A 26,175-nucleotide genomic window follows, 5' to 3' on the forward strand; every position below is an offset into this window, starting at 1 on the left:
TTTGTTTGTTTATTTATTTTTGGCTGCACTGGATCTTCGTTGCTGTGCGTGGGCTTTCTCTAGTTGTGGCGAGCAGGGGCTACTCTTCGCTGCGGTGCACAGGCTTCTCATTGCAGTGGCTTCTCTTGTTGCAGAACACGGGCTCTAGGGGCGAGGCTTCAGCAGTTGCAGCACTTGGGCTCAATAGTTGTGGCTCGCGGGCTCTAGAGCGCAGGCTCAGTAGTTGTGGCACATGGGCTTAGTTGCTCCGCGTCATGTGGGATCTTCCCGGACCAGGGCTCGAACCCATGTCCCCTGCATTGGCAGGCGGATTCTTAACCACTGCACCATCAGGGAAGCCCTGTCCCCTGTTTCTTGCTTGCTGAAATGAAGGACCTTCCTAAGCCTTCCCCGAGTTCCAAAGAGGAGGCTCAAGCAGTCCTCCTGAAGGGATGTAGATAACAATCGGATACATATCTTTGAGTGGTTCTGCAGAAACTAAAGCCTGCACCCAGGTGGAGGATGGAGACTACATGCTGACCACAAGCATGTAGACCCCAAACCAGTTGGAACCAGAAGGCTGATGATAGAGATTCCTGAAACATCCCCCTGTTACCTCACCATCAACCAATCAGAAGAAGGTCCACGAGCTGATCATACATCCTAAGATCCTCTCCCCTAACACTTTCTTTTAAAACCCTTGCCTGAAAGCCATTGGGAAGTTCCAGTCTTTTGAGCATGAGCTGCCCATTCTCCTTGCTTGGCACCTGCAATAAACGCTGGACTTTGCTTCACCACAGCCCGGTGTCAGTAGATTGGCTTTGCTGCATGTGGGGCAAGTAGACCCAAGTGTGGCTCAGTAACAGTGTCAGCACTGAACTGAGGCCTAGGACACTCAGCTGGTGTCTGGAGAGTCAGAGAACCACTTGGTGTTGGAGAAAATCCACACGCTTGGTGGCCAGAAGTCTAGTGAGCAGAGGAGAGAGAAATGAAAGTTTTCCCTTACAGTGAGTAAGCGGAGTTCCTCTCCTGGGAAGCAGTGAGTCGTCCTCACCGTCCTCAGCCTCAGGCTGCCCCTTGAGGGGCTTCTCACTCTCCTCCCAAGAGGCTAGCCAAGTAGCTTCTCCAAGCACACCCAGCACTCACCCTGACACAGTACAATTTCCTCTATCTTCTTACATTTTAAGGATGCTTTAGTACCTCCATGAATTGAAGTCTTGGGCAGCCCTCCCCAGCCTGCCTATCTGTCCCTGGCACAATGTCAAGAGAAGTTTGGCAGGAAAGAGACAGAAAAGCAATCAGGGCAGTGTACGACGCTGGTAAAGAGTTGTCCTGGTTCTACCACTTGCTAACTGTGTGACCTTGGGCAAGTTACCTAACTTCTCTGTGCCTCAATTTCCCTACTTGTAAAATGTGGATAATAATAATAAACTCCACTTCATTGGATTGTTATGCATAGTCAATCAGTTCACACTTAGACGAACTAAATATCAGATGAAACAAATTTGCTTCTAAGGGTCCTTCTATTATAATAACCATCATCATCTGTTTAATGACAAGCTGGGGTGGTGAGGAAGGAAAGACAGATTCCTGCATTATATAAATACTTCAGTGATTGCAGGTTACATCCTACTTCTAAAGACATCAAAATGCAAAATTATGTCTATATTAGATTCAGGAAAATAGGATATTTTCCCCATTAGATACTTGAGAAAACCAGTGGCCCAGGAGGGTAAGGTAACAGGGTGAAAAGATGAGGTTTCTATAATTAGGGAAATGCACCATTTTGAAATGATTCACTTTCTGAGAAAACCACTTTATACAGATTTCTGGCCATTTTATACAAGGCCAGGGCTAAGCTCTGTGTCTGACAACTAATTCGTGATCTTATCTACGTGAGCCACCACAAAAATACACGGGCAGAGCAAACAGTCCAAATTAGGAACTTTGTGTCTGGGCTGAGGAAATACCAAAAAATATTTGTTCAAATTCACATCCTGTTTTGTGATCTTGGGCAACTTATGTAACCTCTTTGGACTTTAGTTCCCCCATCGGAAGAGCCAGGGTGATAAAACTTGCCCCTGAGGGTTGTGCGTGAGATGAATACGGATTACACTCAACACGGCTCCTGGTTCATGGAAAGCGTGCAAGACATTGCAGCCACTATTATTTTGAAAGGTGCTATTAAGGGTTGAACCATATGAAACTGTGGATTTTAAATTATTTATTTATTTATTTTCATTGAAGTTGATTTACAAGTTGTGCCCATCTCTGCTGTGCAGCAAAGAGACTCAGTTATACACGTACAGACATTCTTTTTCATATTCTTTTCCATTATGGTTTATCACAGAATATTGACTATAGTTCCCTGTGCTATATATTAGGACCTTGTTGTTTATCCCTTCTAAATGTAATAGTTTGCATCTACCAACCCCAAATTCCCAGTCCATCCCTCTCCCTCCCTCCGACCCCTTGGCAGCCAGAAGTCTGTCCTCCATGTCTATGAGTTTGTGAAACTGTGGATTTTATAGGTCAGAAAGCAGTTGAGTATCATTCAATTTCACCCGGTTCGTCCAACTATTATGGAACAATGGCCTGGTCTGTGGTTGGAAAGCAGGGAAGGACATGTCACTCCCATTTTCCTGGGAGAAAAACTGAGGCCCAGAGAGAGAGAATGACCCATTCAAGGCCATGTCACAGGCAGGAAGCTGAGACCAGAATCCACCTGCCAGCCTCTCCCTTTCTTGCCCGTCCCGCTCTCACTTTCCCAGCACCAGGCTGCCGGTCATCATGGGATGTGACTGTCCCTGGGGCTTGCCTCACCGTGGACAGAGCAAACACAGGCCTGGGGTTCCCCCTGGAAGTCCACCGTGGCTGTTTCTGGACACTGGGTTGTGCAACGGGAGATTGGGAACCGTGGGGCTGCCAGCTGGGGAAGAGCTGCCTTGTGTCCCTGACGAATTCCTACTTACCCTTGCTGGGAATGAGCTGGCCCAGCTTCAGGGGCTTCCCCAGCCAGGTCACAGAGGCCTCCTGGGATGGAGACCGGACCGAGACTGCTGAACAGCATGGTTCTAACATAGCCCCTCTTCTCCTTCCCCTCTGGCCCTTCTTCCTGACTCTCTCACCTTCCATGTCGTCAAAGCTGCTGCCTCTCCAGAGCCCCGAATGGTGCGCAGACCTCTTTCCTGTCCTCCCAGCTCAGCCAGCTGCCCCTGGACAACTCCACTCCAGTGCCCCATCACAGCACAAACGTAACCTGGCCAGTGCAAACCCTGCTCTTCTGTGCAAACCTGTGCTTGTCCTATTCCCAGCCCAGTACTCCAGGCTTCCCCTGACCCTTCCCCTGAGGTACGGTGCGCCTCTCACTGTTGTGGCCTCTCCCGTTGCGGAGCACAGGCTCCAGATGCGCAGGCCCAGCGGCCATGGCTCACGGGCGCAGCCGCTCCGCGGCATGTGGGATCTTCCCGGACCGGGGCACGAACCCGCGTCCCCTGCATCGGCAGGTGGACTCTCAACCACTGCGCCACCAGGGAAGCCCCTGATGGTTAATTTTATCTTGACTTAGTTGAGCCACGGGGTACCCAGATATTTGGCTCAACGTTCTGGCTGTGTCAGTGAGGGTGTTTTGGAGGAGATTAACATTTTAATGGGTAGACTGAGCAAAGCAGATAGCCCTCTCGCGTGTGGGCGAGCCGCATCTAATCTACTGAGGGCCTGAATAGAATCAAAAGGCCAAGTAACTGAGAATTCCTCTGGCCTGACTGCTTGAGATGGGTATCTGTCTTTTCCTGCCTTTGGTCATTCCTGGGTCCTGAGCCTGCCAGCCTTTGGAATGGCACTACACCATCTGCTCTCCTGGGTCTGGAGTTGGCCAGCTCACCCTGCAAATCTTGGAACTCATCAGCCATCATAATCATGTGAGCCAACTCCTTATAAGAAATCTCTTACACACACACACACACACACACACACACACACAGGCGTGCACGCACACATGCTCACATACACACACATCGCATTGGTTCTGTTTCTCTGGGACCTTGATTATAGTGTCACCTCCTGACTATCCTCCCCAAGCTGACACTAGGCTCTGTGGTGCCCCCTTTGTGCTTCCCTAACCCCACACTTGGTCTCCTGCTCCCTGGTTTCCTAACCCTTAACCACACAGGGTCCAGCCTCTCTAGCTGCTCTGCCGGACTCAGAGCCCCTCAGACAGGCTCTCAGATCCATCCTAACTCCAGTGCCCACACACGGCTTGACCAAAGGAAGGCGCCGCTGATAAACACGTGTCAGGGAAATAAAAACGGTAGTTCTTGCGGGGAGTCCTTCCACAAGATCGAGTGCCTTCGACGTGCTGTGCTCTGTGGCTACAGCAGAGAACAAGCTACATCTCCTTCCCTCACAGAGCTTCCTATGGGGAAGACAGACATTACAGTGATTGACCTTTTCCCCTCTGCAAAACGGGAAGCATGATGGGACAGATGGGCAAACTCTTTGGCTGTGGTGATATCCGGCAGACCTCAGGAAATGATTCAGGAAATGGGCCATGCTGCCTCAATTTCATTTTTGATTAACTGTCAGTCAAAGAAATGAAAAGAACATTCTCATCTCATTTCCAAGTTGTTGTTGTTTTTTTTCTTCAGTGTCGGAAAGTCATTTTCCAGATTAAGGAAATAGTGCAGGGTCATGATTCTTGGTACTTGAGCTTGTACTAGAGTCTTCAGGGAGGCTTGTTAAAACGCAGATTGCAGGGCCCCTCGGGGTTTGTGATTCAGTCGGTTTGGGAAGGGATCGAAAATTTTGTGCTGGTCACCAGCCCCTGGTGCTGCTTGTGCTGGTACTCCCAGGGCGCCACACTGAGGACCACTGGCCTCACGCACATAACACTGCCGTCAGCCGTCTTGGGGCTGAATCACAGCTTTGCCTTGGCCTCACCAGGTGACCTCGGGTACTTCGGCGGACTTCAGTTGCTACCTTTGTCAAACAGGAGGGTGGACTTGGAGGCATGGGAATCTCCAAGCTCTTCCAGACCATGAACACTGGGCTCCACGGGTGGAAGTTTGGAGACACCGCAGGGCAGCGGCTCCCAGGGCTCACTGTCTGGGGTAGGTGTCAGGGTGGGGAGGGTAGAGAAGACCCAGCTGCCTGTGGACTGATGACCTAGAAACTTACAGCTAGCTTTTTTTTTTAATTAATTAATTAATTTTTTGGCCGCATTGGGTCTTCGTTGCTGCGCACGGGCTTTCTCTAGTTGCGGCAAGCAGGGGCTACTCTTCGTTGTGGTGTGTGGGCTTCTCATTGCGGTGGCTTCTCTTGCTGCGGAGCACGGGCTCTAGGCGCGCGGGCTTCAGTAGTTGTGGCTTGCGGGCTCTAGAGCACAGGCTCAGTAGTTGTGGCGCACGGGCTTAGTCGCTCCACGGCATGTGGGATCTTCCCAGATCAGGGCTCAAACCCGTGTCCCCTGCACTGGCAGGTGGATTCTTAACCACTGCGCCACCAGGGAGGCCCGACAACACGTTTTTAAAATGTGGCGCAACTGCTCGTGATTTCTTCTTTCTCTTAGATGAGAAGGGCAGAAAAGTTCTGATTTCTCCAGTGTCCCAGGGGAGGAGGAACAAGCTAAGGAAGAAAGTACTCTGAACCAAGAGTCAGGAATAGGGGTTTCAGGTCCAGCAGGTATAAGTATGTCCCAAATATTGAACGGGACATACTTATGCTAAAAACATATTTCTTGTTTATCCGAAATGCAAAGTTATCTTGTATATTTATTCACTAACTCTGGTTAACTCTGTCTCCCAGATTTTCACTCAATTCTTCCAAAGCAGGTATTGTTGGGGCCTCTTTCAAGAATCTCACGGGTAAGAATTGTTCCTGTTGAAGCACTATCCTTAATCACCAAAAGATGGAAACAACCCACATGTCATCGATGGAAGAATGAATAAACAAGATCTGGTTTACCCATACAATGAAATACTATTCAGTCATAAAAAAGAATGCAGTATTGATCCATGCTATAACGATGAACCTTGAAAACATTATGCTAAATGAAAGCAGTCATTCACTAAAGGTCATATATTGTGATTCCATTTATATGAAATATCCTTAGTAGGCAGAGCCATTGACAGGAAGCAGGTTAGTGGTTTTCCAGAGGTAAGAGCAGGCGGAAACCGGGAGCGATGGCTTCTCGGGTATGGAGTTTCCTTTTGAAATGATGAAAATGTTCTGCAAGTAGACAGTGGTAATGGTTGCCCAACGTCGCGAAGGTACTAAATGTCGTTAACGGTCAGTTTTATGTTATGTGGATTTTACCAAGTTAAAAAAAAAAAAAATAGGCTCTCCTGTTAACCTCAGTATACCTCCTCCCTGTGTGTTATTGGTTGAATTGTGTCCCCCCAAAAGATATGCTTCCCCGTTACCTGTGAAGGCAGCCTTATTTGGAAATAGGGTCTCTGCAGATGTAATCAAGTTAAGATGAGGTCATTAGGGTGGGCCCTCATCCAATAGGACTGGTGTCCTTAAAAATAGATGGGATTAGAGACACACAGGGAGAGCGTCATGTGACTACAGTGGCCGAGACTGAGGTGCTGCCCTGCTAGCCAGGGACCGCCTGGCGCCTCAGGACAGGGTAAGGAACCTCTCCTAGAGGCCTCGGTGGGATCGTGGCCCTGCCAACATTTGGATTTCTGGCCTACAGCACACTTCCAGCCTCCGGAACTGCAAGAGAAGGCCCTTCTGATGTCTTAAGCGGCCAATGGGACCCTACAGGACCCACTCTCTCACTTTTAGGCCCCCCCCCCACAAGGCGCTGTATCTCTCCCTCCCCCCTCCTTCGGGGGGAGAAGCATAAACAGGGCATCCTCTAAGCCTCTTCCCCTGACCCCCTCAGCCCTGCCAGAAACTTCCCTCCGGCCTTTTCAAAGAAGCACACGGCCACAGATGTGTCATTCCATTGCCTCAGTTTTAAATATTTATTTAAAATCCAGAAGGGAAAAGGAGAAACGGAACCCACTTGGGTTTTAACACATTGACACGTGGACAGAGACATGAACAAGGACAGCAGAGAAACCCAAGAACAAGACAGACGCCAGGACAGAGGCCAGGTGGAGACTGGCGGCTGGGGAGACCGAGCACTGAGATGAGGCCCGAGCTGCTACAAAAACACACTTCCAGGGAGCGTGGAGGCGGGCGGGGTGGGGGAGGGAGACAGGAAGTGGGGGGGAGGGGAGGGTGGGCCAGAGTGAGGTATTAAATAATGAAAATCGAATGCAATTCCCAAAGAGACACTTTAGAAAAAAAAAAAAGACACAAATAGACGTTCACATAAAATTTCCCCTTCTACAAAAATAATTCCATAGTTAAAATGACTGCAAAATCCAGCCTGGACGCTGACTGGTTCGCTGAGGCAAGACAGTTCAGATTGCCCTGAAGAGCCCTGCCACGCTGAACCCGGAGATTCCCGTAATAAGCCTTTCTCCTCAGCCCACATTTATACTTGGAGCTAATGGCGCTGGGTTTCTGCAGAACTGAACGACGATGAAAAAGCAAGAGTGACGACTGCATCTTGGAAGGACAAGCTCCAGGAAGGGAGGACCTTAGGGGATGGTCTGTGGCTTCATCATGAGATGGGTCCATATTTACATGCCACCTCCAAGGCCAGCCCTGACCCAGTGCCGTTCTCCTAATTGGTTTCTTCAAGGTCAAATCTGCAAGGTCAGGACTCTCCAGTCTAGATCATACCCTCCAAGACAAGCCTAACTTCCTTCCAGGACCAAGGAAGGCCAAACTAAAATCCTTCATCCTCAGGCCTCCCCCTGCCTTAAGAGGACAAGCATTTCAAAGTCCATAAGTTAAAAGGTAAATATTTTCTACTTCTGTTTCTGGTTGTTTTTTCTTTTTGTTTTTATGCTTTGCTTTTTGTTTTTTTTTTCCTTTTACCTTCTTCCCCCCGCCCTCCTTAACAGATTATGCAATGAGCACAAGGGTGATGCTAGGAAAATTTTAAGAATTCCCCAAACTTTGTCATTTGGAGGAGAGAGAAAAACGTGGATGATACCCCACATCCAAATGTTTCTTCAAAGTCTGTGGCAAAACTGGTAGCACCTTCAGAATCTTAAATAGGTTTTTTTTTTTCCTTAAAAAAATCACATACACTACGAGCGATTTCACAGTGGGAGGTAGCAGACGTGGGCACCCCCAGCCCCGAGGATCTCACCTCTCCCTCTCGGCATCCATCACTTCCCACCCCCTGGCTGCTCTCTCTCACCTTCTCACCTCTTTCCCAGGTGAAAAAAAAAAATAGTAACGCACCTTCTTTGCGTTTGTTTAAATAAAATATATATACTTCTTTCTTTCCTTTTCTCCTTTTTTCATGTCTCCTCTCTAATATTGCACATCAAAGCTCCCTGGCAGGGGCCAGCTGACGAGATGCCCCCTTCCCTCAAGCTGGCTGGAACGTGGGGCTCTTTGGGAAGGAAGCTGAGCAGGGAAGGGGGTGGCCGCAGAGCTGGGAGACAGGCCGCGGGGCTCAGGCGGGTTGCGGACCCGGCTTGCTCTGTCTGGCTCTTTGGTTGGTCTTTGGGGCTGAGCTGGGATGAGTCGTTCCCAAGGATACCCCGTGCCCTGCTACCCCTCAGCCTCTTCTACTGGGCAGACAACAGCTGGGGTCTGCTCAAGGATCCTTGGGCAGGTGAGCTGCCTCTCCTAGGGGCCCACCTGCCCCTAGGTACCCTCCTCTTCCCTCCCCCTCGAGGCCGAGAGGAGTCAGGAGGTCAGAGGTCAGAGGAAGCACGCAGGTCCAACTTCGAGGCGGTACTGCTTCCCTGATGAGGCAGGAGGGAGGTTGTCCACGCTGACAATGGGCAGCTGCTGGGGGTCCTGGGTCCGGAAGGTGAAGAGTGTCTGATGCCAGCGGCCATCCTGGACCTGCGGGTAGAGGGAAACGGGGACATGTATACCATCATAGTTCTCATCATATATCAAGTGCGTTTCTCCCTCATCTTTCTTCACAATTTTTAATGTCCACGTGGCATTTCACTGTTTCAGTGACCTGTATGTGTCCATTTAGATTGCTTCCGCCATTTTGATTCTTAAAAGAAAAGCGGTCACGAGTATCACTGTAGCTAAACTTTTGTGCACATTCTTAATTATTTCCCTAGAACAAATTCTCGAAGTAAGATTTGCGGGATCAAAGGATAGGTACACTTGTAAGGCTTTGGATATATATTGGAAATATACATGTAGCTGCTGTTCCGAAAGCCTCTACCCATTTAGTTTTAATTTTTCCAAATAGCTTTGTGTGAGAGTGTTGGTTTCCCCTCAGCCTCAGTAACACTGTGCATTACTGGTTTTGTCTAATTTTGTGAAACTGGTTTTTTGAATGACTTTCTGTCTCCCTCTTCCCCTACAACCCACCCTGTTTTAGGCCTCTGAAGACAACCAGAATGTTAAGAGAAGAAATTAGCCTGGCAGGGCAGGGGCAGAGGGAAGAGTACAGATGCATCCTTCTATAAGCAGCCTTGGAAGTAAGCACAGCATCTACCGGCTGGTAGAATTTTTACCAGCCCAGACCTTCCCTCAGAAGTTTCCCAGGGAGAAAAGTGAATAAAAGCAATTTTATAAAACTCAAAGGTAAACATTATATGTATCATACTAATATACTATAGTATAAAATTGTTACCATAGAAGAACAGGTTTTCCTACCTGTCTATGCATGAGGGGCCTGTAAGGGGCCCCAAGACTTACCTTGCAGCCATCCATTGACACTTCCGGCCTGAACTGACCCCCGGCTTCAAAGATCTGCCCGTTCCAGGCCCGGAAGCGCACAGCCTGCTTAGCTGGGGTCTGCCTGGTGCCCTCCTGCCACACGGTCATGTTAAGGCAGTGGATGGTGATTTGCTGTGTCACCTCAGAGCTTAGCAGGTGCAGGAAATTCATCTGGACCCGGCTAATTGCAAACTCCACCTGTGGAGGAGATGCGGCAGTGAGGCAGGGTGGGGCTGGGCTGCCCACAGCTCTCAGAATTCCTTACCTTCCTCTGGAAGGTCCAGGGATAAGCCCTTTCCTGGTAAGCAATTCCCAGCCATGCTCCCAGAGCTGTACTCACTCGCAAGACAGAAAAACTGAGGTCTGTGTGAGCCAGTCCCACGGCCAAGGAGTAACAAGGAAGGGAAAGAACTGAGGTCTGCCTGATTCCAGCCAGAAATGCGAGGGTCCTGATGCACCGTATGGGAGGGGTCTCTGGAGCTGAGCTGGGATACCGAGGCTCACAGAGGAAGAGGATCTTGCCCAAGAGTGAGAGGCTCTTAGTGGGCAGTGGAAATGAGAAGTGCTTTCCCCACGTTTCTAAGTCCCAAGCTGCAGGCGGCGTAGGGTGAGGCAGCTGGAAAGGGCAGACCTGACAACAAACAACAGGACAGGGTTTCGGGCTTAAGTGGCTGTACGGTAAGTCCTGACAGTTGGGTTTTCTCTTTTTTTCTGGTGCAAGTGCCTGACTTAAGCTTTGATTGCTGAGGCATCCATTCAAAGAGGCATCCACTTCAAAGACAGACTATCTCAAATAAATACCTTGCCAGCCACAGGACCAGATAAAGAGTCAGGCCACCTCCAGGCACTGAGGCGCCTTTGTTTTAAAGCTCTGGATTGATTTCAATAACTGACCGTTTGGGCTACTTGTTTTTTCTCTCCCCATGCTTTAAATTCTGGCCCTTATATTTTAAATTCACCACTAAAGAATGAGCCTGCAAAACCCTAACACCCCCCACCCCAATAAAAGCAGAACCCCAGGCCCACGCACGCTCTCTCTCTCTCTCTCTCTCTCTCTCCATGACCCCGTAGTGTGGCCCCAGGTGGGCTGTGCAATTTGCAGGTCCTGTAAATAATAAAACTTTAGTTTTGCAAAGTTTCCTGGTGGTTATTGCTGAAAGGCATCTTGCAATCGTAATAAGAACTGCGAGGGCTGGTCCAGCCACAGCACTGGTTATTTATAGGCTGAGACCAGCACACAACGATTGGTGTAGTTGGCAGGACTGCACGACCGCCCTTGCAATCAATGGATGGGATGCGCTTTACCTGCAACTTGCTTAGTAACCACCTAACTCAGGTGGGTATCACCATCTGCAGAAGGAGCACTGCTTGCTGGGGGTCTGTCTCACTGCTAAGTGCTTTTGCATATTGCTATGGTATCCAATCCAAAAAGTCATGGCTGCCATGAGAATCCAATGATCCCCCCAGAGCAGTGTGATCAAGGCCATAGGCTCTGACTAGCCACTGGGACCACTCATTATAAAGGCCTTAATTGACTATTAATGTGATTAATTAAGGATCCTCCATGACGCAAGGGGAGAGTTAAGGAAAGTGGACTGGAGCACAAGGCTAAGTCACTGCCCAAGGAAAGGCTCTCGGCTGAAGGCAGGAGGGAAATATTCCTGTAGGTGAGGACAGGAGACCTCCACCTAGGACCACTGAGTTGGCGGTTGTGCCTGGACCACATGTCGTAATCCAGAAGAGTGAAATAGCCTTGCAACTGGAAACCAGTGGACCTCCAGAAGGAAGGCACAAGAGATCTATGGTTTCTGTGTCAAAACGTCACTCATTACTGTCATTCTTCATCCCTGACCCAATGGGATATTATGGGTCCCATCCCTGGTGTGATGTTCCTAAAAAAATTAATGGGCAGTGACCACCTACAGGGGTGGGATAGGGAGGGTGGTAGGGTGACACACGAGGGAGGAGATATGGGGATACATGTATATGTATAACTGATTCGCTTTGCTATACAGCAGAAACTAACACACCATTGTAAAGCAATTATACTCCAAAAAAGATGTTAAAAAAAATTATTGGGCAAACATAAATGGCCTAAAAATCGGATGCCAGCACCTCCTAAGAACCCTGAGGAGGTGCACCAGCTCCTTGATAAACGCAAAACCCCATGGAAGCATCCTGGGGATATACCAACAAGCCAAGGCTCTGGTATGACACTAGAGGCCTAAGGGCTTTTCCCAAAGACCCCGTGCGTATCATGCTCGTGGAAGCAGACCTCAGTCCCAGAGAGGTCTCTTGGAACACCCTGGGAAGGAAAGCAGCGAGCTATGAAGACGGTTCACAGTGATGCCATCCAAAATTGTCCAGTAACAACACGTCAGTTTAAGATAACAGGAGAAAATCGGGAAGTAGAAACTGAGATAAAAAACTATACTTGAACTGAAATTCAAATTTTTCTTAAATATTTTATGTAGCAGGAAGGAGAGAGGGGAACTAATTGGCTATTTTGGTATTTTTGTTTGTTTGTGTGTTACAGGCTCTCAATCGTTACTCAAGGCTGCCAAAATTCAACGACTGGCCAGTACCTCCAAAGACCCTAAAATCCATAGTTTTCTTAAAGATCCATCTGGGCTATATGCTTGTTTCCTCAGCCCCCTCGGCTTTCGCCTCGGCAGAACTAAGAAACACACCTTATAAGGCGTCCCTGCTGCCGAGGGAAAAGTTGACGGGGTCATCCAGGCATCTAGGATGAGGAAGAGGGATCAGGGAAGGCAAAGGCCCCTAGAGCCACTGGTATCCTACCAGGGCCCTTACTCTTTTTGGATGTTTACTCCTGGCATGGTTGCATCCTTCCATCACAGTGATCACTGCTAAGGCTCACAGTGAATGGAAAACATTAAGATGAGGCCCATCTCCTGCTGCGCAAAATTGGCACGGTCCAGTGGGTTTACCATTTCCATGGTCGTGGCGATCTAAATGACCCCTCTTCATTTTCAACTCTGAAGAGGCCCCATTTGACCCAAAGAATTATTATTATTATTTTTTTGTTACCATGACTGCCAAGATGCTAGTCCTGTTGATGGGCAGAGAATTATTTTTAGAGCACACTCCCCTAATTATAGGGTGGTACTACAACATTTTATTGGAACTGCCAAAACCATACAAAAGGCACTAAAACTCCTGGAAGAAAATTTACATTTTTTTCTCTGTCCCTTGAAGATTAAATCTTTGAAATGGAAACACCCCAGGAGGTAACTAAAACTCTACCCACAATTGCCTGAGGCTGAAGAAAAAAAATGAGAGGGAAGAGGCCTCTTAAAATACAAACTGCTATAAAAGCTCTCTTACTCAAAAGCTAGTCCACAGCCTCCTTAATATTACTTGTCCAGAACAAATACACATCTTAAAAGTCATCTCCACAAATACTAGTAAAAAGCATTAGCCACTGGAGCAGGTAACTTTGTTCTGCCTGTCAGACACAATTTGGAGTCAAACGTTATTTACAGACTAGTAAGTTTTATATTGTCGTACCTGATTCATGGCTAAAATTTTGGAGTGGAAGCTATAGCATCTCAGTGTCTCTGTGTGTTTATGTAAGTCTCTGGATGTATTTGTGACTTTTTCTTTCTCTCTACCTCTGAATGGTATTGCCAAAGTTAATTTGTAAAAGAGCTCCGTTTAACCGGCTTAAAAATAAGCACTTATGGGTTTCCCTGGTGGCGCAGTGGTTGAGAGTCTGCCTGCCGATGCAGGGGACACGGGTTCGTGCCCCGGTCCGGGAAGATCCCACATGCCGTGGAGCGGCTGGGCCCGTGAGCCATGGCCGCTGGGCCTGCGCGTCCGGAGCCTGTGCTCCGCAACGGGAGAGGCCACAACAGTGCGAGGCCCGCGTACCAAAAAAAAAAAAAAAAAAAAAGCACTTATGAATTAGGTATTCCTAAAACTCAGAAATATAGAAACTAATCCAAATGTTTTTCAAGTTCACATGATCTGGGATAATCTTTGGTAAATAAAAGCCAGTCTAAGTTTGTTTTAATTAAAATAGGTATGTCTTTATAGTTATCAGCATTAAATATACTGCAGATAAATAACTTTACAGGGTTTACTAGTCAAATAAATCCATGTTATCTCTATTACAAAAGAAAATTAGCTTGGGATGATGGCTGACTTTGTCTACTGTCTAATGAAGATTTTGGAGGTAGTTTAAGCATATTGTCAGGAGAGAGAAAAGGAATTTTACCTTGTGTGGTCAAGTTGGCTAAAATTGGACTGTTACTATTAGAGTTTTTTTTTTTACATAAGCTTTAATATCAATAATGTGCTTATGTAATTTTCTTCATCTGCTATAAGGACAAAGTTTTCTTGGAGCACTGGTCTGCTCCTGTTAAGAGATTATGTAAAGTTTTTCTTTACCTTTTAAGTAATCTGGCTAGAAAGCAAAGATTTTGTGTTTTATCAAAATAATTTCCTGTGCTTCATGTTGCCTTAATGAGGTCTTTAGTTACCTAGAAGACACAGTCTTCTCAATATCAAAAGAGCTAAGTTTTCTCACAACGATGTAACCATCTGTATTTGCTTTTAAAATCTTTTGTCACTTTGGCTAAGTAGATAATTAAGCACTTTTTCATAATGATCTGTGATTCTATTTAGTCAAGTGTCCAAAACCTTTGATATTTTTGACAGACTTCCCAAAATCAAGTTCTAAATGAAGACTTTTTGACTTGGAAGTAACTGGGGTTTTCCAGAGGATCGTTGGAACATCTCAAAAGATCCATCTCTTTCCTTATAAAAAGAGAAACATTAAACTAATTAGGCTTATTTGATGTATTAAATCACATGGGAAACATTGTCAAATAAGAAATACACCTTCTCTTTATGGATATCCTTGAATGGGTATATGTTATTAATATGGTGTTCCAGAAATAATATGAAATTCCTAAAAGTCTGATATGTTATGTTATCCATCTATAACCCCAGCTATCAACTTAAAATGTTGTGTGTCACAGAAATAACCAAATTTCCTTGTCAACTGCATCATAATGAACTCCCATCAGATCTTTAACCATAGGCATTTTAAAATGTCATTCTTTTGTCAGTCTTTTATCATTTATAATTATTGTTTTCCTCTTTTATCATTTATAATTATTGTTTTATTCCTTTGCAAAAGTGCTTCATCTTCAAGGAGATTCATGGAAAGGACTCTGACAAGTACAGGTTTCTGATAACTTTTAAATCATACCATTGAATGGGTAAGAATTTATAGAACTCTAAGGAAAAACTGGATTCATGAAACTAACAAAAGATCAAGATCGAGGATCAATTACATAGGACTGAACGAACTGATGGGGATGATTATAACTTTTTATGCTTTTTTGGAAACACTGGCAGTTCTTTTAATCTCTGTTTCCACATTTAAGGAAAACTTTTCTCTTAAGCTAGCAATGCATTACAGCCATTTGGTGAAGTACACCTTTGTGAACAAAGATGAAACAATTGCTGTTTCTCCCACCTGATCCTTCTAGAATTCAGAAGCTCTTGGTGAGTATTCTCATGGCAGTATAATTATTTGCATAAGTTCAGTGAGAATCTATTCTCCTTGTAACAGGACACAATTGGAAATACTGGTTATCACCAAGGCTATGAATGGAATGTCATATTTGAGAGAGACATAAAGAGACTCAGATATGACCAGATCACTTAAGGAACTAAGGTTGACTTTATGGAGCCAATAAAGCCCCTTAGAAAAATCAGTCTGTTACCTTGATTACAGGGTTCCCAGCAGCCTTACCAGGTGAGTAAGGAAGGTCACTTCCTGGCAGGTACAGGAATCTCAGGATATTGTGAGGACTTTTAATAAGAGAGGAATTCACCCAAGTCTATAAGTATTCCAGGCAAAGGATGGTAAGTTCTTGCCTCGGCTTCCTGGCCTGGAGAGGCTTTTAAAAGTTCAATCTGAGACTCGTTATGAAAGGTTCCAGCAAAGCAGCAAGGAGCCTATGCTGTCAATCACTCTTCCTGCTGCACTTATGTAAATAATCAAATTTATTGAAACTAGACTTAATTTGCACACAAATTAGTTTTTCTATGGTTGTCGTTAATAGAAATGGGGGTGACGGTACAGAGAAAATTCTCAGCCCGGAGACTGGCACATGCTAAGTGGGCACCAAACATGAGTTACGTATTTGCGTATACAACCCCGGAACACATATCCCAGCTGAGCATCGCACTGACTTATTTTGTGCTGATGGTCACGGCTGTCCAAGCCAGGCCAGCTTGGCTAACTCCGCCATTTTAGATATTAGGCAGAAAGTTCTATTTAAGGAAAGAACCATTGGCATCACATAACTCAGAAGGGTTTGGAAACCATGGATTTTGAACAATTCATCCCCAGTGTACAGATGAGGAACTGGGATTCAGAAAGAGGAGATGACTTTCTCAAGGCCATGTAGCAAGATAGTCAAGGCTCAGTCCCAAACCTGGGTGGGCTGTGGTCCAGGGCAGGGGGCAGGGGGGTGTAGAGAGGGCCATCCAGTGGGGACTGGGGAGCAGATGGGTACCTTGGAGGCTGTGATGGGCTTGAGACACGTCTGTCCACCATGTGTGAAGTTGCAGGAGACTTCGATGGTGTCGGACGAGCAGCCAAGGTTTGGATCCACCCAGTAGGTACCTGCAGGCAGCAGGGGACGGGGGTGGCATATGTATATGTGGGGAGGAACCCGGGGCTTGCTTCTGCAGGTGGACCCCACACCCTGGGACCCGCTGAGCCCCAGCTGGACATGAGGTCGGGGAGGGTGAGCAGAAAAGGGATTCTATGAGCCGCAGAGATGGAAGGAAACCCTCTGGGCAGAGGCCCCGGAGGGGCCACGTGGTGGAGCCCTTGCCTATGTCGCTCTTGGGTAGCGTCCATTTTACAGAGGGGACAACTGAGGCTGAGAGAGGCTGAGTCACTTGCCCAACGGATTTAGGGATCGTTTAATTGAACGGTTTCGCCGCCAAGGCTAGGGATCCTCCTAGAGCTTGGTGGGAGTCAGGGCTTCTACCCCATCAACCAGGCACTTCTGCCGGCACTTGGTTTCCCCTTTGGGTTTCCAAGGGAGCCAAAGACCCCAGAGCTGAAAGAGTAGGACAGCCGGCCACCTTCTTGCTCAGCAGAGAGAAGGGTGGCTTGCCCAGCTCACAGAGCTGGTCAGAGGCAGGGCTGACCTTCAAACTCCGGTCTCTCTGCCTCTAAAACTGTGGTCCTTCCACAGCACCACATCAGCTCACAGAGAGAGAAGAGACTTGGATGAGGTGCGGACAGAAAGGGGGAATCCTGGCTCTGCAGGGAAGCTATGATGGGGTCCCCTCCTGGCCCTGGGGGATTTTTCTGCCACAGCTCTTGTCCCATTGCACGGAAATGGGACAGCTTGCAGATCTGTGGGCTCTGGAAGGGTGGGACCACTCCTCTGTGTTTCCCACTATATCCCCACACCCCAGGAAGCACAAGCACTTGGCACATCGTGGGGCTCCGTGACTGTCTGTTGAGTGAATAAATGACTGCCTCCCCAAGGACAGAAACTTGGCCCAGTGGAGTGGAGGCTCTAATGCACCATCCCCCCGGCTCCTCCCGGAACCCCCTGCCCCACCCTGCCCCACCCCTGGGGCAGGAAGCCCTCGCTTGAGACCGCACCGGCGCTCGTACCATCCACCATCTTCTGTTCACAGTCCATGAGGTCCCGGCAGACCCGGGCGGGGTTCTCTTTGGTGCCCAGGGGCGTCTTAATGCTCTGGATGAGGCTGCTGAGGTAGTGTAAGGTTTTAAAGATCTCCCCTCCCTGGTCCAGCACCAGCCGGTCCGGATGGCTGTAACCCTGTCGTGGGGAGAGAGGGTGGCCATCGGCCTCTTGAGGTCCTGGTCTGGCCGGAGGTCCGAGCCTCCACAGCCCCAGGTTCTTGCTACTGAGGAGACATCTGAGTTCCCAGCAGGGGGCACACTTGGGTCTCCCTCCACTGAACAAATAAAGAGACTGGGGACCAGGGACAGGTGGGGGCAGATCTGCCAGGAGGGCCTGGAGGCTTGAGAGGAGTAGAGGGTCAGCCTGGTTCCTGTGCAGAACAGCAAGGTCCCCGTGAGCGAGGAGTCAAGTCAAATCCCTCGGGAAGGGGTTGGTGAAGGACTTTCCACTGACCCCCAGAATGGAAGGAAGATAACGGGCCTTTCCATCTGTCCTTCCCCCTGGGTCATGAGCCCTGAGAGAGTCACCTCGGCATCACCTCTCCCCAGCATGCTGCTCAGGGCACAAATGGAAATGTCTGAAGGTCTGAGCTGGGAGATAGTGAGCTCCCCATCGCGGGAAGGAGGCAAAGAAGCAAAGGGCACTCCTGACAGGGCTTGACTAGAGGACACCTGAGGCCCTGCTCAGCCTCATATCCTGGGGCTGACTTGATCACCGGCCAGGGTCTTAGCAGAGCCTGTGGACTGACAACGAACTTCCTGCTCCTGGCGGGCTGTGGGACTGAACCACGGAAGCTGCTGTGGGCTCTGGACCCAGCTGAGCATCTCTTCCTGACTCAGGAGGAAAGGGCTCTGGAGGAAAGAGAAAGGGCTCAGGCCTGTTTCTGGCCCCTGCTCTGGCCATGAATCACTCAGTGCAGGCCACGTGGAGGGCACTGACCACACATGGGCCATCACTTCCGTTTCCCCCAGGAAGGGACCCCATGTGGGCAGGGCCCCTGGTGGTACCTCTGCTCTCAGTGCTCCACTAGCGTCCATCCACGTCTGGAAAGCTGCCCCAAGGTCATCTTGTTGCTGTGCGGGGAGAAGACAGGGTGTACCTCCTGGTCTCCACACACCCACCAAGCGGGTGCTCCAGGGTCTGAGCGAGAGCCCTCCCACCCCCGCTTCCCCGGTGGGATCGTGGCCAACAGCATGCCTTTGGTGCAACTCTGTCCTTCTTCCCCTTGCAAACAGGCCCTTCTGCTCCCTTCCTCCAGGCACTTCCATAGTGCTCCAACACCCTCAGGATTAAGTCCAAACTCCTCAGCATGGCTCTAAGACCTGGACTGAGTGCTGTGGTCTCTGGCCCCGCCTCTCTTCTCTCTCCCACATGTGCTCCGTGCACCAGACACACTATTGTACTTCTAAGTTCCTAAGTACCATGCTCTGTCTAGCCACTGGGCCTTTGCACATGCTGCTCCCGTTGCCTCTTCCCTCCCTCCACCATTCCATTTACTATCCCAGTGGTACTCATCCAGGGGAGATGCTGCCCCCAGTGGACGTTGGGCAATATCTCGAGACTTCAGGGGCTGTCACAGCTGGAGGAGGGGATGCTACTGGCGTGTAGTGGGTGGAGGATGTTGCTGAACATCCTACCACGCACAGGACAATCACTCACAGCAAAGAATCATCTGGTTCCGAATGTCAACAGCGCTGCAGCTGAGAAACCCTGCCCTACGCTCATCCTATAGACGCCAGCTGCCATGGGAACTCTTTCCTGACGTTTCTGCCCCCAGGCTGGGTGTGGACCCCTTCCTCTACAGTCCCCGTGTCTCCCCTTTGGCTTGCACTGTAATTGTCTCACGTACACTTGTAGCTCCATCCCTGGCACTGGGCTTGCCAGAAACATAGCCATGGTCTTGCCATGAAAATAGTGAGGGGGAGAATCTGACAGTGAGTAAAGCGCAGGATTGGGGTCTGGGGCGAGGACTCTGGAGGGACTTCTCCAGCTCAAATCCCAGCCTTGCTACTTACTAACTGCACAATCTGGGCAAGTTGCTTAACCTGTCTTTGCCTCAGTTGTCTCATCCTGATAATGGGCATGACAATAAAACTCTCTCAGAACTGTTGAGAGGAATAAATGAGTTAATACGTGAAAAGCACTTCTAATGCTGTCTGGCATGTAACAAGCACTGAATATATTAGTTAGTATTCGAAAAAACTCAAAACCCTCTCATTTCCCATTTTTTCAGAGGGAGAAGGTTTTTCTTAGATCTCTTCACTTCCCCCTAGCTGGCTTCCTTACTGAATAAAGAAGGAAAAGTGTAGAGGGAGAGGCCAGGGCTGTCATTCCATTTTTATGGGCGAGGCAGAGGGATGGGCAGCGAGCAGCAGAGAGGGGAGAACAGGGGCTCCGAGCAGCTCACGGCCCGAGGGCTCCTCCCCCCCCATTCAGCCCTTCCCCTTGGCCGCTCCCGGACGCTGTCAGGGCCTGCTTCTAACAGTCAATCATCACCGTGGTGAAATGGAGACGGAATTGTCAGAGGGCTTGGGAGGGGGCCATGCTTTCATACAGGCCAGGGTACCCACCAGGGAGGAACACAGGGGCCCCCCCTGCAACCTTGCCCGCCGGCCCTCTTTGGACTCAGAATCTGAGCTGGAAGGACTCTGCGATATTATGATTTATAATAAGAAATATATATTTGGTCTCCAATCCCGTTCCTGGCACAGAGCTCCTAAAAGCCCTGGAATCTCCTGGAATAGGGTCTCTTTTGCTATATTAATGAGGTGACTTTTGGACTGCTCAGTAAGTAACCTAAGGATGGGGGCTTGTGGTTGCTGGAACCAACCGTGTGATCAGAGGGTTGGAACTTGCAGTTACGGCCCACAGTCTCCAGGGAGGGGAGAGGGGGCTGGAGGTCGAGTCAATCACCAGTGGCCAATGATTTAATCAATCATGTCTGTGTAATGAAGCCTGCATAAAATCCCAAAAGGACTGGGTTCAGTGGGCTTTCAGGTTGGTGAACACACGGAGATCCGGGGAGAACAGGGGAGCTCGTGCCCCTTCCCCGTGCCTTGCCCTATGCACATCTTCCATCTGGCTGCTCCTCAGTGACAGCCTTTTATAATAAACCAACAATCTAATACGTAAAGTGTTTCCATGAGTTCTGTGAGCCGCTCTAGCAAATTAACGGAACCCCAGGAGGGCATGGTGGGAACCTCTGGTTTACAGCCAGTTGGCCAGAGGCACAGGTGACACCTGGATTTGCCACTGGCAAATCTGAAGGGGGGCGGCGAGGGGGGGATGGTGAGGGACATGGGGATTGGGGGATGGGGGGGCCAGCAGCAATCTTGTAGGACTGAGCCCTCAACCTGTGGAATCTGATGCTAACTCCAAGTAGTGTCAGGATTGAGTTGAATTGTAGGACACCCAGCTGGTGTGTCCCCAACATTGCTTGTTGGTGCGGGGAACCCCCCTTCCCAACACACACACACACAGGTTGGAATCGGTACCAGAACCTTAAAGAGTTGTCAACGGATCTGTACAGTGTACCGACGGGACCCCGGAGCCAGCGGTGGGAGGTCTTCCTGGGTTCATAGTCAGGGGTGCATTCTGACTAAAAGCTGGGTATCCTGCCTCTCAGCCCGGGGCTCTTTCTGCCGCTTCAGGGTCCAGGATCCAGTATGGAGCGGCAAAAGGACGTGGGCAGTTTAGGGCCACCTTGGCCAGAGAGGGGTCCACTGCCGCCACCTGCCCCCGACACCACCCCCCAGGCCTTACCCCACGCAGGCAACAGAGAATGTTCTCCAACTTACAAAGTGAATAGGGCTCCCTGGAGGACCCTGCAAAAGAAGAGGCTGGGTCTGTATCTGACGGGGACCTGGTGCTGCAGTCCCGGGGGCTGTCGGGGCGTGAGAGAACCCACCACGCTGGTCTCTGCCTGGCCCTACCAGGGCTGTGTCACACTGTCCCGGAGGCCTGGCCTGGCCTGTGAAGTCAGGGCCAGTCCTGTGAAGGCTGCCAGCACAGCCTTGGGTTTCACTCAAAGGAATCCCACCTGCTGCCCTGCAGTTCAAGGGGTACCGGGCACACAGCTACCTACCGGTGGGCCGGGCTGCCCTCTGGGACCGGGAGGACCCTGGAGGAAGAGGAGAACAATGAGGCCCTGGTCAAAGGCCTCTCATCCCCCCACCCAGCCCGGGCCTCCTCCAGCAGACCTGAGACCCGGGCACGATGGTGGCCCAGGTGCAGAGTGAGGCCCACAGGGAAAAACGTGCCCAAGGACACGCCTGGTCATGGGCAGGGGAAACCAGAGGGCCCGTCCCTCCCACTCCCCTGTCCCCCCAGCCCTCATACCGCAGCCCACTCACCCTCGGACCTTGCAATCCCTAGAGGGGGGACAGAAGCAGGGAGAAAGAGTCAGAGGACCAGGCTGAGCCATGCCCGCCCCCTGCCCCAGCCCAACCCTGCCATACCCCCTGCCAGTGTCCCCAGCCCATCCACTCACCAAGTCCCCTCGCCTGCCTTTGTCACCCTTCGGACCCTGCAATAAACCATGGCCCAGTGAGAGGGGGCTCAGAGGGGAAGCCCCACGTCCCAGATGGGGAAACTGAGGCTCAGACTGGCCCTGGGTCACAGAGACAGTCTCGCCCCAGCGGTGTTCCTGGCCAGCCCCCTGCACATACCTGGCGTCCTGAAGGTCCCAGGAATCCTAGGGGCCCAATGATGCCTTCCTTCCCCTAAAGGAGAGAGAAAGGCTTGTGTGTCCTTGTCCCAGAGCCTGGGGAATACAGTCACAGGGACAGGAGGGTAGAGGGCAGCCTGAGTGTCCCAAGGGGATGGAAGGGAGACGTCCTCAAGGGGGCCAGGCCATGCGTCTCCTGAGCCCGTCCTATGTGCCTTGTGGGGGGGGCCACCAGTGGACGGGGGGAGCAGTGAAAGGGGAAAGGATGGCAGCCCAGCTGGCAGGAACGGCATGAGCAAAGGTATGGAAACAGGAGTGAAGATTGTGGGCAGAGGGGCTCGATGCCGAAGGAACAGGAGGAGTGGCGGCCCCCCGGCTGATGGCTGGGAGCCTTGGGCCTCGGATAACTGTCCCTGCTGGGATAGACAGGGAGACGACTCACCATCAAGCCAGGAGGCCCCCGAGGGCCCTGGATGCCTTTGAAGCCAATGTCTCCTGGGGGGCCCTGCAGAAGGCAGAGGAAGGGCTGCTGTGTCTGGGCGGCCACTGGGCGAGGGCTCCAGCGCTCTGCCACCCGAGGTCTGGCCAACCTTTGCCCTCCGTGTCAAGAGATGCCTCACCCGAGAGGCTCCAGGAAGAGTAACAAATGTGCCAGAGAGCTGGCTCGGTGCTAAATGGTGTGGGTCTCTGGTCTTAATTGTAACAACCCTTTGCTGTTATTATACCCATTTTATAGATGAGAAAACTGAGGCTTGGAGAGACCGAGTAACTTGCTTGAGGCACAGAGCAGTTGAATTGTGGAGCTGGGTTTAGAACCCAGGTCTGCTGGAATGTGAGTGCTGGGAGACACAGGTGTTCATGCTAGACCCTGGCTGTGTTCCAGCCCACCCTGCAAATGCTCAAGAAATATTTGTTGAGTGAATAAATGAATAAATGAACAAGCAGGTGGATGGATGGGGCCCCAAGAGGAACAGTGTAGAATGGGAATCTGTACCTTGGGTCCGAAGAGGCCAGCCATTCCTGGGAATCCCATCTCACCAGAGTCACCCTGTGGGGAGAACAGGATGAGAAGGGTGCCTGGGCAGTCATGCAGGACCCCTGGGCCTGCCTTCTTGCAGGGATATCAGCCACTCCACCTCGAAGCGATCAGATGAGTGTGAATGGCTCACAGAGCAGACGCCAGGTCAGCCTGGACTCCAGCGGGGCAGGAGCCTGTGCCCTCTGTCAAATGGGAAAGTGGAGGCCAGCTCAGGCCTTCCACAGGGGATGCTCTAGAGCACTCAGGATCTCCTGTCCCAGGTCTTCAAGGAAGACAGTGGAAGGACCTGTAGACTTCCCAACCCATCCCAAAGGCTCTACTGAGGAATGGGCCCCTCAAAGTAACCCCTAAAAACCGAGGGCCTGCTCTGTGTCAGGCACTCTGCATGCACCACCATGCATGTGTGTTCCCACATCAGCCTGGGGAGACACAATGTGCCTATGCACAGACCAGGAAATAAAGACTCAGAGAGGGCAGGCACCTGCTCAAAGTCACACAGATGTTGTGGAGTGTGCTAGATTCAGATAAGGTTATAATTCCAGAGGCCTGCGTATATGGTTCGTTGTTGCTTAACTTTTTTTTTTTTTTTAATTTATTTTTGGCTGTGTTGGGTCTTCGTTGCTGTGTGCGGGCTTTCTCTAGTTGTAGCGAGCGGGGGCTACTCTTCGTTGCGGCGCGCGGGCTTCTCACTGCAGTGGCTTCCCTCGTTGTGGAGCAAGGGCTCTAGGCATGTGGCTTCATGGAGCATGGGCTCAGTAGTTGTGGCTCACGGGCTCTAGAGCACAGGTTCAGTAGTTGTGGCGCACGGGTTTTGTTGCTCCATGGCATGTGGGATCTTCCCAGACCAGGGGATCGAACTCGTGTCCCCTGCATTGGCAGGCGGATTCTCAACCACTGCACCACCAGGGAAGCTCTGTTGCTTAACTTTTTTTTTTTCCCACGGTACGTGGGCCTCTCACTGTTGTGGCCTCTCCTGTTGCAGAGCACAGGCTCCGGATGTGCAGGCTCAGCGGCCATGGCTCACGGGCCCAGCCGCTCTGCGGCACGTGGGGTCCTCCCAGACCGGGGCACGAACCCATGTCCCCAGCATCGGCAGGCGGACTCTCAACCACTGCGCCACCAGGGAAGCCCTGTTGCTTAACTTTTAAAGAAACTGCTCAACTGTTTTCCGAAGTGGTTGTACAATTTTACATTCCTATTAGCAGAGTATAGACTTCCCATTGCTCCACATCCTTGCCAAGGATCAGTACGATCAGTCTTTAAAAATTTTCTCCATTCAAATTCAAAGGTGTGCAGTAGCATCTCATTGTGGTTATAAGGAGCATTTGCCTAATGATTAATGATACTGATCTTTTCATGTGCTTATTTGCCATCTGTATAGCTTCTTTGAAGTGTCTACTCAAACCTTTTGTCTAATTTTTAAAATTGGGCTGCTTATTTTCTTACTATTGAGTTTTGCGTGTTCTTTATATATTCTGGCTATAAATCCTTTACGAGACATATGCTTTGCACTTTCTCCTAGTATGTGTCTTATCTTTTCATTCTCTTAACAGTGTCCTTTTGAGAAGCAAAAGTTTTAAATTTCATTATGTCCAATTTATCAGATTTTCTTTTATGCATCATGCTTTTGGTGTCATTTCTAAGAAATCTTTTTATAACCCAAGGTCTCAAAGATTTTCTTGTACACTTTCTTGTAGAAGTTTTAGCCCTTTTGGTTTTATTTTTAGGTGTATGATCCACGTTGAGTTAACTTTTGTACACAGTATGAAGTATCCAATTGTTCTGGAGCCATTGCTGGAAAACACTATTCCGTATCCACTGAATTACTTTTGCACCTATGTCAAAGATCAGTTGTCTGTATATGAATGAATACATTTCTGGACTCTTTTTTCTGTTCCTTTGATCCGTTAGTATATTTATGGCAATACCATACCTTCTTGATTCCTATAGCTTTGTAAGTCTTGAAATCAACTACTGTTAGTCCTTCAACTTTGTTCTTCTTTTCCCAAGTTGTTTTGGTTATTCTAGGTCTTTTGCATTTCCAAATGAATTTTAGAATTAGCTTGTTATTTTCTACAAGAAAAACTTGATGGGATTTTGATTGGGATTGTGTTGAATCTATAGACCAACATGAGGAAAATTGACATCTTAACAATATTGAGTTTTTTGACCAATAAACACAGTAAATATCTCCATTTATTTAGATCTCCCTCAATTTATCTCAACAATGCTTTATAGTTTTTCAGTGTACATGTCTTATACACCTATTGTCATGTGTATCTCTAAGGATTTCATATTTTTATGCTATTGTAAATAGTATTGCTCTCTAGATTTCCAATTCTGATTGCTTCTTGCTAGCACACACAAGTCATTCGAGTATATTGAGCTGGTGTCCTGCTATCTTGCTAAAACTCCCTTATTCTAGTAGCTTTATTGTAGATTCTATTGGGTTTTCTACGTAGACAACCATTTTGTCTACAGATGAAAAGTTTCATGTCTTCCTTTTTGATATGAATGTTTTTATTTACTTTTCTTGCCTTACTGCATTGGCTAGAACTGCCAATACAATGTTGAATAGAAGTAGTGAGAACAGATATCTTTGACTTGTTTCTGCCCTTTGGGAGAAAGAATTCAGTCATTCACTATTTTTTTTTTTTTCGGTTGGGTCGGGTCTTAGTTGTGGCGGGCAGGCTCCTTAGTTGCAGCTTGCCGGCTTCTTAGTTGAGGCACGCTGGCTCCTTGGTTGTAGCATGTGAACTCTTAGCTGTGGCATGCATGTGGGATCTAGTTCCCTGACCAGGGATCAAATCCGGGCCCCCTGCGTTGGGAGTGTGGAGTCTTATCCACTACACCACCAGGGAAGTCCCAGTCATTCACTATTAAGTATGATGTTAAATATAGATTTTTCATGGATGCCCTTTATCAAGTTGAGAGAGTTCCTTGGTCTACCAAGTTGAGAAATTTTATCAGAAATGGAGTTGGATTTTATCAATTACTTTTCTTGTACCTAC

General features: G+C 49.2%; 1 protein-coding gene across 5 annotated transcripts in view; it reads right to left on the reverse strand.

Annotated features, from left to right (window-relative positions):
* Positions 1-6,921: 6,921 nt before the first annotated feature.
* Positions 6,922-26,175, reverse strand: part of COL27A1 (collagen type XXVII alpha 1 chain) — a 144,592-nt gene continuing 125,338 nt past the window's right edge. For 4 of the 5 annotated variants that reach the window (XM_060300574.1, XM_030858908.2, XM_070045693.1 and 1 more), the window contains exons 50-61: positions 23,120-23,173; positions 22,568-22,630; positions 22,127-22,180; positions 21,949-21,984; positions 21,812-21,829; positions 21,544-21,579; positions 21,257-21,283; positions 18,467-18,532; positions 17,426-17,594; positions 16,302-16,411; positions 9,724-9,942; positions 6,922-8,904 (exon numbers count right to left, since the gene is read on the reverse strand). In XM_060300574.1, coding sequence (XP_060156557.1) covers positions 8,758-8,904; positions 9,724-9,942; positions 16,302-16,411; positions 17,426-17,594; positions 18,467-18,532; positions 21,257-21,283; positions 21,544-21,579; positions 21,812-21,829; positions 21,949-21,984; positions 22,127-22,180; positions 22,568-22,630; positions 23,120-23,173 — 999 coding nt within the window. In that variant the 3' untranslated portion in view covers positions 6,922-8,757. Of the gene's footprint in view, positions 8,905-9,723; positions 9,943-16,301; positions 16,412-17,425; positions 17,595-18,466; positions 18,533-21,256; positions 21,284-21,543; positions 21,580-21,811; positions 21,830-21,948; positions 21,985-22,126; positions 22,181-22,567; positions 22,631-23,119; positions 23,174-26,175 lie in introns of those variants that run through there. The other variant, XR_009564262.1, reaches the window with a different exon arrangement.

The sequence above is a fragment of the Globicephala melas genome, chromosome 6, assembly GCF_963455315.2.
Source record: "Globicephala melas chromosome 6, mGloMel1.2, whole genome shotgun sequence".
Lineage (NCBI taxonomy): Eukaryota > Metazoa > Chordata > Mammalia > Artiodactyla > Delphinidae > Globicephala > Globicephala melas.